The 16687-nt window shown below is 47.9% G+C and overlaps 1 protein-coding gene across 1 annotated transcript; it reads left to right on the forward strand.

The window, feature by feature from the left end:
- Positions 1-6687: 6687 nt before the first annotated feature.
- C1H11orf91 (chromosome 1 C11orf91 homolog) lies at positions 6688-8530 on the forward strand. Its single transcript, XM_066360536.1, has 2 exons — positions 6688-7198; positions 8445-8530. Exons 1-2 carry the CDS (start codon positions 6718-6720, stop codon positions 8528-8530), a joined length of 567 nt encoding a protein of 188 aa, XP_066216633.1. The 5' UTR covers positions 6688-6717.
- Positions 8531-16687: the final 8157 nt, after the last annotated feature.

Genomic DNA, 16687 nt, shown 5'->3' on the forward strand with positions numbered 1-16687 from the left:
GAACTTATAAAACTCAACACCAAAACCCCAAACAATCCAATTAAAAAATGAGCAAAGAACCTGAATAGATACTTCTCCAAAGACGACATACTGATGGCCACTAGACATGTAAAAAGTTGTTCAACATCATACTGGGGAGCAATTTTTTTCCATTTTCTGTTGCATGAGGTTTTAGAACTGTTTCTATATATTTCTGCATCACTGATTCCAAATCTGAAATCCGTTTTTTGGTGTATGCTCTAGTTGTTATGCAATTTTCATTTCTTTTTATTACAGTCAATGGCATGCATTGGTTTTTAAATTGGAGTTAAAGGAAAACGACTCGGATTGAACATAACCACAAGGCAATTAATGTTTTACAAATATCACTTTTTTTTTTTTGTATTTTTCTGAAGTTGGAAATGGGGAGGCAGTCAGACAGACTCTCGCATGTGCCCGACCGGAATCCACCCAGCATGCCCACCAGGGGGCGATGCTCTGCCCATCTGGGGCATCGCTCTGCTGCAACCAGAGCCACTCTAGCGCCTGAGGCAGAGGCCACAGAGCCATCCTCAGCGCCCAGGCCAACTTTGCTCCAATGGAGCCTTGGCTGCGGGAGGGGAAGAGAGAGACAGAGAGGAAGGAGAGGGGGAGGGGTGGAGAAGCAGATGGGCGCTTCTCTGTGTGCCCTGGCCGGGAATCGAACCCGGGACTCCTGCACACCAGGCCGATGCTCTACCACTGAACCAACCGGCCAGGGCCACAAACATCACTTTTACATAATTGTAGTTGTTTTTAAATGAAAAAATTATTATCTGATAAAAACACCCTCTTATTTTGTTTTAAGATTGAATCATGGCTTCTTTGAGTAGGCGTAAATGTAAGAATAGTCCTGACACCTTCTGTTATATATGTGGCTGTTACACACTTCAATGTCAAAGGCGCAATATTTCATCATTTGTGACACGTGCATATATTGCCTATTTTCAAGTTCCCCTTGGCGATCAAGACAAGAATCGGGCTCCTCCTCATATTGTGTGTTATAATTGTGAGGAAATACTTTGTGACTGGACAAAAGCAAAACGCAAAGGAATGCCTTTTGGTATTCCCATGGTTTGGCGTGTACCTAAGGACCACAGCAGTGACAGTTATTTCTGTCTGATCCATACAAAGGGCATTGGCAAGAAAAAAACGACATATGATTGCATATCCTAATATTCCTTCAGAATACGACCTATCCCACACTCTGAGACACTCCTGGTTCCAGTTTTCAATGGTTTTATTTCTTCTAAGGACAAAGAAAGTGAACATGGTGATCAAGTGTATTTTGATAAGATGCATGAGGAAATGGTTGTAGAATCTTAATGGTCTTCTTCTGATGCCAAGCATTCAATAACCCCTCAGCAATTTAGCCAACCTGAATTGAATGACTTAGTAAGAGATTTGGGCCTGTCAAAGAAAGCAGCTGAGTTATTAGCCTCCAGGCTTCAATAAAAGAATGTACTTCCCCAGTCAGCTAGAGTATCCCATTTCAGGAAACATGAACAAATTTTTGTGGATTTTTTTTCAGAAGACAAACACTTTGTTTACTGTCATGATATCAGTAGTCTTCTCAGCCAGCTAGGTGTTACCACTTACAGTCGAACAGAATGGCGGCTATTTCTTGACAGCTCTGAACGGAGTCTGAAATGTGTTCTCCTACACAACAGTAATGTTTATGCAGTAAAGTTATGCAGTTAATGTTTCAATTGGTTATTCAACTCATCTGCGAGAAGATTATAATGACATAAAAACTGTCCTTGACTTTCTGAAGTATGAGGAGCATAACTGGATCATTTGTGTGGATCTTAAAATGGTAAATTTCCTGCTAGGACAACAGAGAGGTTTCATGAAGTATCCTTGCTTTCCGTGTTTGTGGGACAGCCGAGTTCAGGAGAAACACTGGACACAGAAGGAGTGGCCAAAACATGAAGCTCTGGAAGTAGGGATGCAAAATATTGTGAATGAACCTGTAGTTAAGCGAGACAGGATTATTTTTCCCCTACTTCACATCAAACTTGGCTTAATGAAGCAGTTTGTTCAGGCTTTGAATAGAGAAAGTGAATGCTTTCAACATATTATTTCTGCTTTTCTTGCCTTGTCTTTCGAGAAGATAAAAGCAGGGGTATTCGATGGAACTCAAATTCAAACCCTCATACGTGACAAAGAATTTGCCAGGAAGATGAATAAGGAGAGGAAGCAGCATGGCAGTTTTTTGTGGCAGTTACAAAGAACTTTCTTGCCAACAAAAAAGCAGAAAACTATGAACTTCTGGTTCAAAGGGTGCTGTTGGCTTTCCGTGACATTGGATGTAACATGAGCATTAAGATTCACTTCCTGAACAGTCACCTTGATTCGTTTCCCAAAAATCTTGGAGCTGTTAGTGATGAGCAGACTACTGCTGGAACATCAAACGAGATTGTCCTCAACAAGTACACAAACAAACGCAAATTTTTGCCTGAATAGAATTTAAATAAGTTTTGTGCAAATTTTATGATTAAAATCAGTGTTTTAATATGTTCTATTTTGAAATTGTAGACAAATTCTGATGCAATCATATCTTTTGGTGTATTTGTGTATTTACTGCATTATATAAATTATTATATTTTCACAACGATGATGCCCAAGAAGACATTCTACTTCACTATGTTAAACTAAATGTTGAAAATTTTACAATAAGATGAGAACCTAAAATCTTGAATTGCAAAAGAACTGTAGCTTACAGAGAAAAACTAATGTCAGACTTGAGATCAGCACACTCGAATTAGGTAAGAACAAGTGTTTTTGTGTATGCAACAAAAATTTTGTTCCCCAGTGTATCAGAGAAATGCAAACTAAAACCACAATGAGATATCATCTCACACCTGTCAGAATAGCTATCATCAATAAATCAACAAACTGCAAGTGTTGGTGAGGATGTGGAGAAATGGGTACCCTGTGCGCTGTTGGTGGGAATGCAGACTGGTGCAGCCACTGTGGAAAGCAGTATGGAGTCACCTCAAAAAACTAAAAATGGATCTGCCTTATTACCCAGCCATTCTACTTCTACATGTTTATATGAATAAACCCAAAGCATTACTTTGAAAGAATATATACACCCCTATGTTGATTGCAAGTCATTTACAATAGCTAAAATATGGAAGCAGCCCAAGTGCTCATCAGTATATGAGTGGATTAAAAAATCTGTGGTACATTTAAACAATGGAATACTCTTCAGCCATAAAAAATAAGGAAATCTTACCCTTTGTGATAGCATAGATGAACCTGGAAAGCATTATGCTAAGTGAAATAAGCCAGTCAGAGGAACGCAAGTACCATATGATTTCACTTATATATGGAATTTAATGAACAAAATGAACTAACAGGTGAAATAGAGACTGACTCACAGAGAGAGAGCAGGCTGACAGCTGTTGGTGGGGTGGAGGTTATTGGGTGAGGGACATGAAGGGATTGAGCAAAAAGGGTGAAAAAGGAGAAAACTCATAGACACAGACAAGAGTGTGGTGATTGCTAGGGGAAGGGAGTGTAGGGGCAGGTGGCAGAAGGCTTTGGATGGATAAATGGTGATGGATGTAGACTTGACTGGAGTGCTGGACACACAATACAGTGTACAGATGATGTGTTGTAGAATTGTGCACCTGAAACCTTTCTAATTTTGTTAACCAGAAACACTCCAATAAATTTAATAAAAAGGAGAAAACATAAGAAAATCTGATCAAATACATGAGAATGGTCATTGGCCCAGAAGGATGGTAGTGTATGCAACCTGCCCAATGAAAGAGGAGGTCTTGGGCAGTACCAGTTTTCTTCTGTTGATGCCATAGACCAGTGGTAGTCAACCTAGTCCCTACCGCCCACTAGTGGGCGTTCCAGCTTTCGTGGTGGGCAGTAGTGGAGCAACCAAAGTATAAGTGAAAAGATAGATTTAACTATAGTAAGTTGTTTTAGAAAGATTTATTCTGCCAAACTTAGCAAAAATCCGACATAAAGTATTTTTGGTAAGTAATTATTATTATATGCTTTAACTTGCTGTAACTCTGCTTTATAAATTTTATAAAGTAAAGTTACTTCCCTACTTTATAAATCACCATTACTGTGGAACCGGTGGGTGGTTAGAAAATTTTACTACCAACAGAGATACAAAAGTGGGCGGCAGGTATAAAAAGGTTGACTACCCCTGCCATAGACAAATAAAGGCTTCCTCATCCTAGCCTAGCATTACCTTGGTGCTCTCTGTTTCCTACTGGCTCAGTGTTTTCCCTCACATCATCTTTAATTCTGTGTTCCAGAACAAAATAGTAGGTGGACTCTTCCCTTAATAACACCTTTTCTGCCCAAGGAAGCACTGACCACGCCCACAGCTACTAGCTTTATAACAGCACCATAAAACTTCTACTTATCTAAACTAAAGCTTCCTGTTTTTCACACTTATTTTGTTGTAAAATAAGTAACCAAAGTACTTCTAGATGGGTGTCTATGGGGGTGTGTTTTAGGTAAGCTGCTTCTTTCCCCCAGCAGCTGTATGGGTCCAGAGCCCCTGAGAGAGGGTTGGGGGAGACAGCATGCACCCTCAGAGAGTAAGTTAAAAGCCCTTACACCAGAACCCAGCCTGCTCTCCCTCTTGGGAGCACGCTTGCACCTTCCCTTCCTCCTTCTCTATTAACCCCCAGGTGTCTTTTCCTTGTCTCTTTCTTCCTCCTAAGGGACCCATGAGACTTGGACCCAGGAGAGCAATGGGAGGCGGCAGCTGGTCCCAGGCTAATCCCCTGAACTTGTCCCCAAGGCCCTTTTTTCTCTGACTTTTCTCCTGCTCAGCCAATAAATTTTTCCTTTACTTGCTGCATTTTGTTTCTTGACTAAATTCTTTCCTTGAAGAAGACAAGAATTGAGGACTCCTTATTTCCCATTACATATATATAGCATTTGCTTGTGGCGCTGGTACTGACTCAGATCTTAACTGGCCACAGCATAAACTGGTCTCCACCATCTTTGTTCATTCATTGGCAGGGGCTGTCAAAGAGATTTAGCTTGCTTCAATCTGATTAATAGTGGCTCTTCATGTAAAGGAGCTGGGCATGTCCCTTGGAAAGAACATACAAGTTACTCATAAAGAAAGGATGGGGGTTATTTGGGGTGGGTTCAGCAGGATTTCCTTTTGGTAGTTAGTTTGTTGCCTCTTATCCTTGATAATGAATGTGTTTGAAAGAGAACAAAACTGCATCTCATTGAAGTCACTTTCTTTCAGATCTATTACAAACTCATACCAGGGTCCCTTTTTGCATACTCTGTCACAACACTGGAAAATTTGGAAGAAACATGTGTTAGCTCTAACAGATATTTTCTCTCTTTTCTTTTTTTTTTTTTTTTTTACTTTTCCAAGTGAGAGGAGGGAAAATAGACTCCCACATGTGCCCCGATGGGGATCCACCTGGCAACCCCCATCTAGGGCGGAACGCTCTGCTCATCTGGGGCCATGCTGGCAACCCAGTTATTTTTAGCGCCTAAGATGGAGGCTCCACAGAGCCATCCCCAGTGCCTGGGGTTGAAGTGCTTGGACCAATCAAGCCATGACTACTGGAAGGGAAGAGAGAGAAAGAAGGGAGAGAGGGTGAGGTAAGAAGCAGATGGCTGCTTCTCCTATGTGCCCTGATCAGGAATTGAACCTGAGACATCCACATGCCAGCCAACGCTCTACCATTGAGCCAACAGGCTAGGGCCTCTAACAGACATTTATCAATCAACCTTTTCCTCCTTTGTGTCTCCTAGTTGTAGAGGATGCATAGTCAGGCACTCATTACCCCAAACCTTTTTGTGTGTGTGTGACAGAGACACAGAGAGAGGGACAGATAGGGACAGACAGACAGGAAGGAAGAGAGATGAGAAGCATCAATTCTTTGTTGCAGCACCTTAGTTGTTTGTTGATTGCATTCTCATATGTGCCTTGACCAAGGGGGCTACAGGAGACCGAGTGATCCCTTGCTCAAGCCAGTGACCTTGGGCTCAAGCTGGTGAGCTTGCTCAAACCAGATGGGCTTGCGCTCAAGTTGGCGACCTCGGGGTCTCTAACCTGGGTCCTCCAAGTCCTAGTTCCACACTCTATCCACTGCACTACCGCCTGGTCAGGCTACCCCAAACCTCTTTGCATCGAAGGACAGTAAGGGAAAGTGGCTGGAGCTGAGAGAGAATTTGTAAGAAAAAAAGTTTTTTCTCCTCATAAGAGGATAGAAAGACTGAAGAAAGTTTCCTCTTGCAGTTCTGGCCTGTTCCTGGCTTCATGCTTTAAAATGAGGTCATGGTCGCCTGTGAAGCTCAGGGGCCAGGCTTCTGGAATTTAGGGGTCATGGGAGGAGACTGGAGGGGCGGGGGCGCTGTGGTGGAACAGGTAAAAAGATCCCTGGGCGAAGAGGAAACCAAGGGACTAGGTGACACAGGGCGCGCCTGTGGGACTTCCAATTCTCAACTCTCCAGGTGCCTTTCTCCAGGGGGGAGGGGAAGGACTAGCGGTCAATGGGCGGGACTACATTTCTTGGCGTGGCCGGCCCACCCTTAGACACCCGCCTACTCGGGGCGGGGCTAAGGCGAAAGGGTGGGGCTGCGCTTTCCCGGGACGTGGCCCGTGGAACCTCAGAACCCAGGCACCCGAGGCCAGCACGAGGCTCCGGGCGCGGGGTTCCTCCCACGCAGTCTCCCATTCAAAAGATGCCAAAGGGGCGGCGCGGCCGCCAGAGCCCCACGATGAGCCAGCGGCCAGCCCCACCCCTCTACTTCCCATCCCTCTATGACCGCGGCATCTCCTCGTCCCCGCTCAGCGACTTCAACATCTGGAAGAAGCTCTTTGTGCCGCTGAAGGCCGGTGGGGCGGCGGGGAGCCTGTCCCTGCCCCAGGCGCCCCCGGCTCTGATGCCCCCGCCGCCGCCGCCGCCCGGCCTGGGTCCCCCGAGCGAGCGTCCCTGTCCCCCGCCCTGGCCGTCTGGCCTGGCCTCCATCCCCTATGAGCCTCTGCGCTTCTTCTACTCGCCGCCGCCAGACCCCGAGGTGGCTGCCTCGCCCCGAGTCCCGGGCCGCACGACCTCCCGGCTCGCCTCGGCCTCCCAGCCAGAGGAGCTGTGCGAGCTGGAGATCCGGATTAAGGAGCTGGAGCTGCTCACCATCACTGGGGACGGCTTCGATTCGCAGCGCTGTGCGTGATCTCCCCGGGGCGGCCCAGCCCACTCTTGGCTCCCTGCTGGGCTCCACGTCCCCTGATCCCCTCCCCCGCAATGTGGTCTCGGGCTCAGACTTAAACACACAGTAGTCTCATTTGCCAAGTCGTTCCCCCCAGAACCCAGACTCCCCATCCTGCATTTTAACGGACTCCTGTCCCCACCACAGATCTGGACTTCATGGACCCTTTTGTCCCAACTCCATCCACCCTCTATCCTGAGCCCTTTCTGTAATCTGGACTCGGAGCCCCCAAACCTGAAAACGCCATGCACCACCACCCACCTCCTGGACTTAAAGCCTCCTGCACAGGAATACTACTGCCCCTGAACTCACCCACCACAGACAGCCCCTCTCTAGAAACCTGAGATCTCATGTTTTTCTAAACTGGGGCCCCAGTGAAAAGTGGGGAAGTAGGTGAGGGTCAGTTGGAGTGTCTGTCCAGCGCAGATGGGAATTGTGCCAGGCCCAGTAGGCCCAAGGACATTCACTGAGGGGCTTAGGGAGCCTCCACTTCTCAATGCTGGAAGGCAGCCTCCCCCGGACCTCCCTCCCACCACTCTCAGAGCTCTCTCACCAGGCTCTGGACTCTGCCATGTGATCCTAGGTTTGAAGTCTTATGGATCTTAGCCAGAGCATACCAGATGTGCTGAAGTGGGTAGGATCCCTATAGCAGGCAAGCTGACTGAGTCCTCCCTGTTGGAGAGTAAAATGATTGAGTCCAGATCTACCCCTAGAGGACCCATTGCTGTGTAGAATACTCAGTAGCCATGGGCTGTTCTGCAGACTGTCTTTCCCATCACTCATTCTAAGGCTAGCACTTGACCACAGGATAGAGGCAGATGGTTCTTGAAAGACAATCCCCATTATTGTATAAAACAGGAATAATTGAGCTCCCTATCACACAGGGAAGGGAGGTATGAAGTCACCTAAATGTTTAGCTTCATGTGGCTGTGGGTCCCTGATTTATTAGGCATTTTGTAATGTCCCCTTCCCCGTGGTAATGGGAGGAAAACAATCCCTAGAACACTTGGATGTTTCTAAGTCCTGGACTTCTCAACTATATATTCACCACTTACACAGGCCTTGGCTATTAGGGATTGTTTTACCCGCCCCTCTTGGATCATAATGGGTTGGGGCTCATGCAGGGAGCACACATATGCTTTAGCAGTGTTGGAAAACAACCCTGTCTCTGTTCCAGCTAAGTTTGTGTTGCTCTCCTGCAGATAATTTCTTGAAGGCACTGAAAGATGAAAAGTTACAAGGACTGAAGACTAGGCAGCCTGGAAAGAAGTCAGCCTCTCTCTCCTGAGGAGCTGCCCACCAGAGCCTGAGTAGCCACCTCTTTAGGTCTTAATGCTTATGTGTCCTGTTTGTTGTCATTTAAAAATTGTTATTTTCTGTTCTGTATTTACTGCTATTTTTGTTTCTCCAACATGTAGGCCACATTCAGTGCCCACTCCTGTGGTGAGTCTCATGGTCTCTCCCCTCTCTGTGCTGCTGCTGGGGGCGCTCTTTCATAGGGTTTTGGAAGCTGCTGCCCTGCTGGCATCCAGGGTCCCCACCAGGGGAGGAGATTCCCAGCACTGCTGAGTCGGGGGCGGACATAATGCGGAAAACCAAGAGCAGTATACCTACTGATCACGAAAATTAGGGGATGTTTCAAAATGAATATGAAGCGATAAAATGTCCCCTAATTTTTGTGAGCAGAATATATATGGTCCTGTTTCTGCGTCCTTGCTCAGAAAAGTTCTTGAAGAGCAGGAAGAGTGGGTTGGTCTGTTTTCCAACATCTTTAGTCCCTGGGGTGTTTTTTTCATTTTTTTAGTTTTTGTGTTATTTGGATCACAAAAGCTTTTGATAATCTGTTCAAAGTCACAGTCCTTCCTCAAAATTAATATATTCAAGAAGTGGTTATTGAGAGCTTATTCTGTGTCAAGCACCCTCCTGGGCTCTTCCAGTTGGGTGTGGGGTAGACACAGGAAATATAAATAGAAAAATCATAATATGGTGTCATAGACTATAACAAACTAAAAGGAAAAAAGAGAATAGGTGTAATGCCAGAGGTCGAGGCCAGGCAGGTTCACATTGAATTCGGGCAGATGGTAAAGGAACTGCGGAGCTAGAAAGCATCAGGCCATTACTGGTTTATTGGAGGCTTGCAGAGACGGGTGAGCAAGTAAGCAAAGGAAAACTGCTTTACAGTGGAGGACAAGAGATCAGGAACTTTGCCCCTCATGGCGGCAGCTGAGGGAATGAGGGAACCACACCTTGTAGAGGCAGAAGAGTGATCTGGGAGAATTGTCCCCAATGGAAAGCACCCACAACTTTTCATAGAGACACACATGTGGCTTTTGGACACATGTCCTCATGCACTAATCGTGCAATGTGTTTGAGGTGGGGAAACCAGCAAGCAAGCCTAAAACAGTTGTTTTCCCACAGTAGGGTAAGGACAGTTAGCAGGATCAGAGGAAAGCAGGGTGGAATTCCAAATACGGTTCCTTGAAGAGGTAATACTTACACAGGGCTTGAAGTTGGCAGAGGGTGACAGCCATGTGGCATCCTGGGCCTGCTCCAGCGGAAGGCCCAGTGTGAAGGCTGAAGGTGGGAGCATGCTGGGATGCTTGAGGGTCTGCAGAAAGCCCGGAGGGCAGGAGCAGGAGGAGTGAGAGCGGAGTGGAAGGGAAGCCTGCAGAGAGGGTCTGTCTGTGGGATCTTGCAGGCATGGTAAGGACCCTGGGTTTTACTTGGAGTGGGAGGGGGAGTGGTTAGAGGATTTTCAGCCAGTGAGTGACAGACGCTGACTTGTGCTGCTAGGTTGAGAGAGGACCAAGGAGGGTAGCAGGGAAAGCAGTTACAGGAGGCTGTAGTAATTAATAATCCTAAGTGTCACTAAGCGAGAAGTGACAGCGCAGCCCCATCAGCCCTTTCCCTCTTGCTTGGTGAGAGGCGTCTATGGGGCACCTGCTGCCAGCGCCACACCCCGCCCCCACTGCCAGGTGCTGTCTCTGTGGTGAGGAGGGGGAGGGGTGAAATCCCAGTGACACAAGCACACAAATAAAGGAAGAAGTATTTTATGAAACCATTCTCCAATCAAGTATAACATTTTGATGCTTGGCATCTATACTGCTCACAAAAATTAGGGGATATCTCAAAATGAATATAAAGCAATTAAAAAAAAGCATTTTGGTTTTTTTTATTTTTAAACAAGGACATCAGAAAAGCAAATGACAAGTCAGAGAAAGTTGTTTGATTATGTAAATGAGATGCAAAACCAACTTTTATGTCATTGGTGAAAATGCACCCTACAAAAGGCTGAAGGTATCGGAGTATCTGCACGTTCCCTGATCCCTTGATTTTTGTGAGCAGTGTAGATGCCCTTGTGTCTTCACTCTGCCAGCAGCAAGTACAGATCATAGTCGAAGAATTTGTGAAGTTTGGGCTCCTTGCAAAAGGAGAGTGACGAGGAGTGGCCAGTGAGTCAGGTGTCCTAGAAGCCAAGTGCAGAAGAGTTTCGCAGGGCGGGCGGTCAGTCCTGAGAGAGTGCTGCTCGGCCCAGGAAGATGAGCCTGAGAATTCACTCTTGGGTTTAGCCACATGGCTTTGGTATTGGTGTTGTCAGAACAAGTTTGGTTGAGTGATGCGGTTAATGTCTGACTGGAGTAGCTTTGAGAGAGAATGGGAAGAGATGAGCTGGGGTTGTGGGTGTAGATGACTCTTAGAGGGGGCAGCTTTCAGGCAGCGTAGAGAAGCAGAGCCATGGCTGTGAGGGCAAGCCTGGTGGAGAGAAGGTTTTATAAAGACAAGAGAAAGGACCACATGTTTGTGGTCTGAGGGGGTGAACAGTAGAGGATGCAGAAGAGAGACAAGTGAGGAAGTGCTGGAATGTTGTCCTTGAGTGAACCAGAGGGGTGGCATCTAGTTTACTGTGGAGGGACTTGCTGTAGATGGAAGTAGAGATGGTTCATCTATGACAACAGGGGGTCTCATCTGTGTGATGAGGGTTTGGATGCTGGGGGAAGGGTAAGTATGGTGGTGGGAACCCTGGAAGTTCCATACATGTGCCCAAAAGTCTCTGCAGGGTTCTCCAGCGTGAGGACACAAATGCGCATGCCTACAAGGCCCTGCTGAAAAGCCCAGAAGTGCGTGTGGAGCCAGGTGGAGGTTGGGCTGCAGAGCGCATGCCTGAGTCCGGGGGCAGCTGATAAGGAGCTGCAGCTGCTTGTTGCCCAGCCAGGAGTGTGGGCACAGTTTCAGGTGAAAGCTCCTGCTTTCTAAATCTTAGCAATGAATTGAAGTGTTTCCAAGCACAATGCGGGCCAAATAAAACAAAGGCCGGATGGGCCCTCAGAGTTTGTAACCTCCGCTCTGCCCGCAGGAGTCGTGGCACCTTGGGCAGGGATTCCAGGCTCTGTCTCCGCTCCCCAGGAAGAAGCCAGATTCCTGTTGCTGCAGGCTGGTGGTTATTAGAGAAGCATACCGTTCTCCCAGAAACTTCAGGCTAGGGAGGCTTGTGAAGGTGGCTGTAGAACCTTAGTGATAGGATCCAAGCATCAGGATGACCTAGCCCAGCTCAGAGGGAGGCTTGTGAAGGTGGCTGGAGAACCTTAATGATAGAATCCAAGCATCAGGATGACCTAGCCCAGCTCAGAGGGAGGCTTGTGAGGGTGGCTGGAGAATCTCCATAAGACAAACCAGTCATCAGGATGACCCAGCCTAGCTCAGAGGGAGGCAGAGACATCCAGTGGCGGCTTGTTTCCCGTTCCCTCCACAGCGTCCCAACAGCCTCCACTCCACCCCGCATGATGCTCATAAGCTTGGCCACCTATTAAAGTGCACAGCCTGTGCTGAGCACGTAGGGAGGCAGTTGACATGAACGATCTTATCTGTCACCTGCACCTGGTAAAATAGGTAGGACTCTTGCCATATTTTATAAATGAGGGGACAGAAACTCTAAGAGGTGAAGTATCTTGCCCCCAGACACAGAGCTAGGGGATGGCGGAGCCAGGGCTGGAACTCAGACCTGTCCAGCTTCTCCTAAGCTCTCTCCCTGAGTAAGACACAGATTCTGGGGAAGCCTCAGGGCACCCATCGAAAAGAAGCTCCTGGCTCAGGGTTGGTAGGGCAGAGTTTTAGGGTTGGCTGGGTTGTTTCCCACAACTTCCAAAGCGAGAAGGGTGTTGACAGTGTTATGACATCATAGCCACAGTCCTAGGAACGCCCCATTGTAAGGCAGGTGGCCGAGGCCAGGCAGGTTCACATTGGATTTGGAAAGATGATAGAAAAACTGCAGAGCCGGAAAGCATTGGGCCATTCCATTTAATAAAGTCTCACGACGGTGGACAAGCACACAGGCAGGGGAAACTGCCTCTCAGGCAAACAAACGGCAAAATGGCCTCTCACAGTGGCGGGCAGGCAATCTGCGTATCCCCAATACCCCTAAATGCAAGCCCACCCTTAGCCTTACATGGGCCATGCACACGTGGAGCTGCCATGTGCTCATGCACCAATCAGGCAAAAGGCTTGCAGCCGGTAAACCAGCCAGCAAGCCTAAAACAGCTGCCCCACACCCACACAGCCCCCGCATTCCACAGCTCAGGTCCTGTTATCAGGACAGTAGGGAGGTAGGTCATGTGATTGTCAGCTGCTCCAGGACAAAATGAGAAAGAAGAGGTGGCTCCCCAATGAAAAGGGTGCTTGACAGATGGATGTGATCGTCCACGAGGTATATGCAGTGGCCTGCTACAGTCAGCTTGAGCAGCTGCTGAGACGCAATAGTTAAGCTGGTTGTTAAATACTGCCATTATTAAAAATTAAACTACATCAACTTACAATTAAGCTTTTTTTTGTTTGTTTTAATGAAAGGAAGGGAGGCAGAGAGAGACTCCTGCATGGAGTCCACCCAGTACTCCTACTGGGATCCACCCAGCAAGCCCACTAGGGAGTGATGCTCTGCCCATCCTTTGCAACCAGAGCCATTTTTTTAGTGCCTGAGGTGGAACTATCCTCAGTGCCCTGGGGCCAATTCACTCTAATTGAGCCATGGCTACAGGACAGGAGGAGAAAAGAGAGAGAAGCCAGAGGGGGAGGGGTAGAGAAGCAGATGGGTGCTTCTTCTGTGTGCCCTGACCAGGAATCGAACCTGGGACTTCCACATGCTGGTCTGACACTCTACCACTGAGCAACTGGCCAGGGCCCAATTAAGCTTTATTTAAAACTAAAGTAATAGATGCTCAAAATCTACCACTTCCTAATTATTTTGCTACTTTTTAAAATTGCCTGTGCTCTTAAGGTTATTTCTAATGTATCTGTGTAAGGCCGGTGGCCAGGGCCAGGCAGGGTCACATTGGATTTGAGCAGACCACAGAAGAACCGTGGAGCTGAAAGGCGTTGGGCCATTCCCGTTTATTGGATTCTTTCAGAGGCAGGCAAGCGGACAGGCAGGAGAAAACCACTTCTCTAGGTGGCAGGCCAGCCATCAGGAAAACCATCCCTGGAAGTGGTGGGCAAGCCATCAGAAACACCCGCCCCTTCTGGTGGTGGGTCAGCGATTTGTGCAGTGGGAAAGTATCCTTAGCTTTCTATAGGCTATACCAGGGGTCCCCAAACTTTTTACACAGGGGGCCAGTTCACTGTCCCTCAGACCATTGGAGGGCCGGACTATAAAAAAAACTATGAACAAATCCCTATGCATACTGCACATATCTTATTTTAAAGTAAAAAACAAAATGGGGACAAATACAATATTTAAAATAAAGAACAAGTAAATTTAAATCAACAAGCTGACCAGTATTTCAATGGGAACTATGGACCTGCTTTTGGCTAATGAGATGGTCAATGTCCGGTTCCATATTTGTGACTGCTAGCCGTAACAAGTGATATGATGCGCTTCTGGAGCCGTGACGTGTGTGTCCTGCGTCATCGGAAGTAGTACTGTACGTGAGTGATGCCGCGTTTTGCGGCGCTGCCACATACAGCACTCCGGCATCCGCATCCTGTGCTCCTCTCACTGACCACCAATGAAAGAGGTGCCCCTTCCGGAAGTGCGGCGGGGGCCAGATAAATGGCCTCAGGGGGCTGCATGTGGCCCGCGGGCTGAAGTTTGGGGACCCCTGGGCTATACACACGTGGCTTTCTGCCACGTGCTCATGCACTGATCCTGCAAAGTGCTTGCAGCTGGAAAACCAGCAAGCAAGCCCAACCACAGCTGTTTTCCCTACACTCTGTATGGTGGAAATCCTATATGATGACGTGCTCATGTGCATTATTTTCTAATAAGGTTATTGCAGGTATCCAGAAATTGACCACAAGGAGAACATTCACACCCCAGAAATTGGCAAATGTACAAGTCAGAGTTGTTCTTTCCTCTGCCCTGTCCAGTCAAAGAATTGGTTGTTAAACATTTACTAGTACACCACCAGATAAATAAGGAACAAAAGTACCACTTCACTGATAACTGAGCTAAAGGGGGAGCTGCTTTGGAACTTCACAAGTTGAGCCAAAGATATAAATGGAGCTCCCTGCTTCCTCTGGCTCGATCTGCCCACCAGGTTACAGACATGGCGGCGGAGGGGGAAGAACCTGGTTGTGTCTGCTTGCGAAGGCAGCTGTATTCCTTGTAACAGGCTGTCAGGGAGCACATGTGTGCTGACTTGAAAGATGGAGTCAGCCTGCCCACTGGTGAAGCAAGGCCCCAGGAATGTCCTGGGCCTTCATCAATCAGATTAGCAACTTCTGCTTTCGGGAAATTAGGGTAGAGGGTGAGCAGAGGTAACAGCCTGTCAGGGGAGGGCTGAAGTCCCTCCTCTCTAGTGGCAACTGTTCTGCCCGCAGTGGAGTATGAAACCTGATAGTGCATGTGACCGGCTATTTATATCATGACCCTTTCATCACAGACCTATTAGTCCTGAAAGAATGTAAATTTCAACAGTGACGGGTAAATCTCCAACTACCTTATCCACATAATGTGTGCCCTAGTCTGTGGCCCAAGGGTCAGGCAGGATCTGGGGCCAGCAGGGGCCTGGCTTCCTGGAAGAGAAGGAAGAGAGAGGTGTTCACTGCTTCAGGGCTTTCTCTCTCCCCGGACACGAACACCACATCGGTGCCTCATGGAACATCGCCTTTTTCCTGTTCAAGAGTGTAAGGACGGCCGGTGGCCAAGGCCAGGCAGGTTCACACTGGATTCGGGCAGACAGTAGAAAAACTGCAGAGCTGGAAAGGGTTGGGCCATTCCATTTAATAAAGTCTCACAGAGGCGGACAAGCACACAGGCAGGGGAAACTGCCCCTCAGGCAAATAAACAGCAAAAATGGCCCCTCAGTGGCGGCCTGGCAATCCGTGCATCCGCAACACCCAATCTCTCTGGAGCCCACACACCTGTAGCCCTATATAGGCCACACACAAGTGGTACAGCCACGCATCCACGCACCAATCAGGCAAAGTGCTTGCAGCTGTTAACCCCACAAGCAAGCCCAACACAGCTGCCCCACAAACAGTGTCTTGATTTTGTAACCAACCAGATATGTAACCTTGAGAAAGTTACCTAACTTTTCTGAGCTTGTTTCCTCATCTGTAAACTGACTCTCACTGACTATTCTCACGGGATAGCTGAGTGGGGGGGGGGACAACAAATCAAATGATAGATTGAAAACTGCCCCTGATAGGGGAGCCATTATGATTATGTCTCAGCAGATTTAGGACACAGCCCTTGCTCTTGAGCTACTGGTGCATGGAGTGATGGGGGATAAAGCCTACTCTGGGGGCTCTTTTGGTTGAGAGGAAAAAGCAGGCCACTCAACAAGCTTAAATGACAAGAGTGGCTGACAGTAGGGTTCTTTGTCTACAAGCAATAGAAACAAATGCAAGAAAACAGAGAGAGGAGGCCTTGGGCCTCTAGAAGGAAAGTGTAGGGAAAACAGCTGTGCTTACACTTGCTTGGTGGCTGCAAGCACTTTGCATGAATAGTGAGCCCGTGGCAGAAAGCCACATGTGTGTAGCCTATAGAAGTACTTTCCCTCGGTGCAGAACCCTGGCCCTCAACCGAGAGGGGTGGTTTTCCTGTTTGCTCGCCCGGCCAGCTGCCTCAAGAAACAGCTTTCCCCTGCCTGCTTGCTCGTCCCCTGTAGTGAGAATCCAATAAACAAGAATGGCCCAACGCCTTCTGCCCCGCGGCTCTTCTGTGGTCTGCCCGAATCCACGGTGAACCTGCCTGGCCTCGACCACTGGCATTACACCTGGCGTAGTGGGCAGGATGTGGTTCAGACCGGTACGGAACTGGCATTACAGAAAGGACGGATGTGCTGCTGTCGGACAACTCGGCTCCAACTAACATTCCTTGGAGAGGAAATGTGACCTGCTTATCTAGGCTACTTGTCCATTTCTGTCCCTGCTGGGGATGGGTGGCCAGGGTCCTGTGATTGCAGCCCCATTAGAAGCACTTGGAGCAGGGGTGTAGCTACAGACAAAAACA

Source organism: Saccopteryx leptura, chromosome 1 (assembly GCF_036850995.1).
Source record: "Saccopteryx leptura isolate mSacLep1 chromosome 1, mSacLep1_pri_phased_curated, whole genome shotgun sequence".
NCBI lineage: Eukaryota > Metazoa > Chordata > Mammalia > Chiroptera > Emballonuridae > Saccopteryx > Saccopteryx leptura.

What these genes read in the sequence shown, in the direction of transcription:
- C1H11orf91 (XM_066360536.1), top strand. Translation starts at nt 6,718, where the DNA reads ATGCCAAAGGGGCGGCGCGGCCGCCAGAGCCCCACGATGAGCCAGCGG. An exon ending in CGGCTTCGATTCGCAGCGCT is followed by an intron (nt 7,199 to 8,444) that starts GTGCGTGATCTC and finishes GCTCTCCTGCAG; the next exon opens with ATAATTTCTTGAAGGCACTG.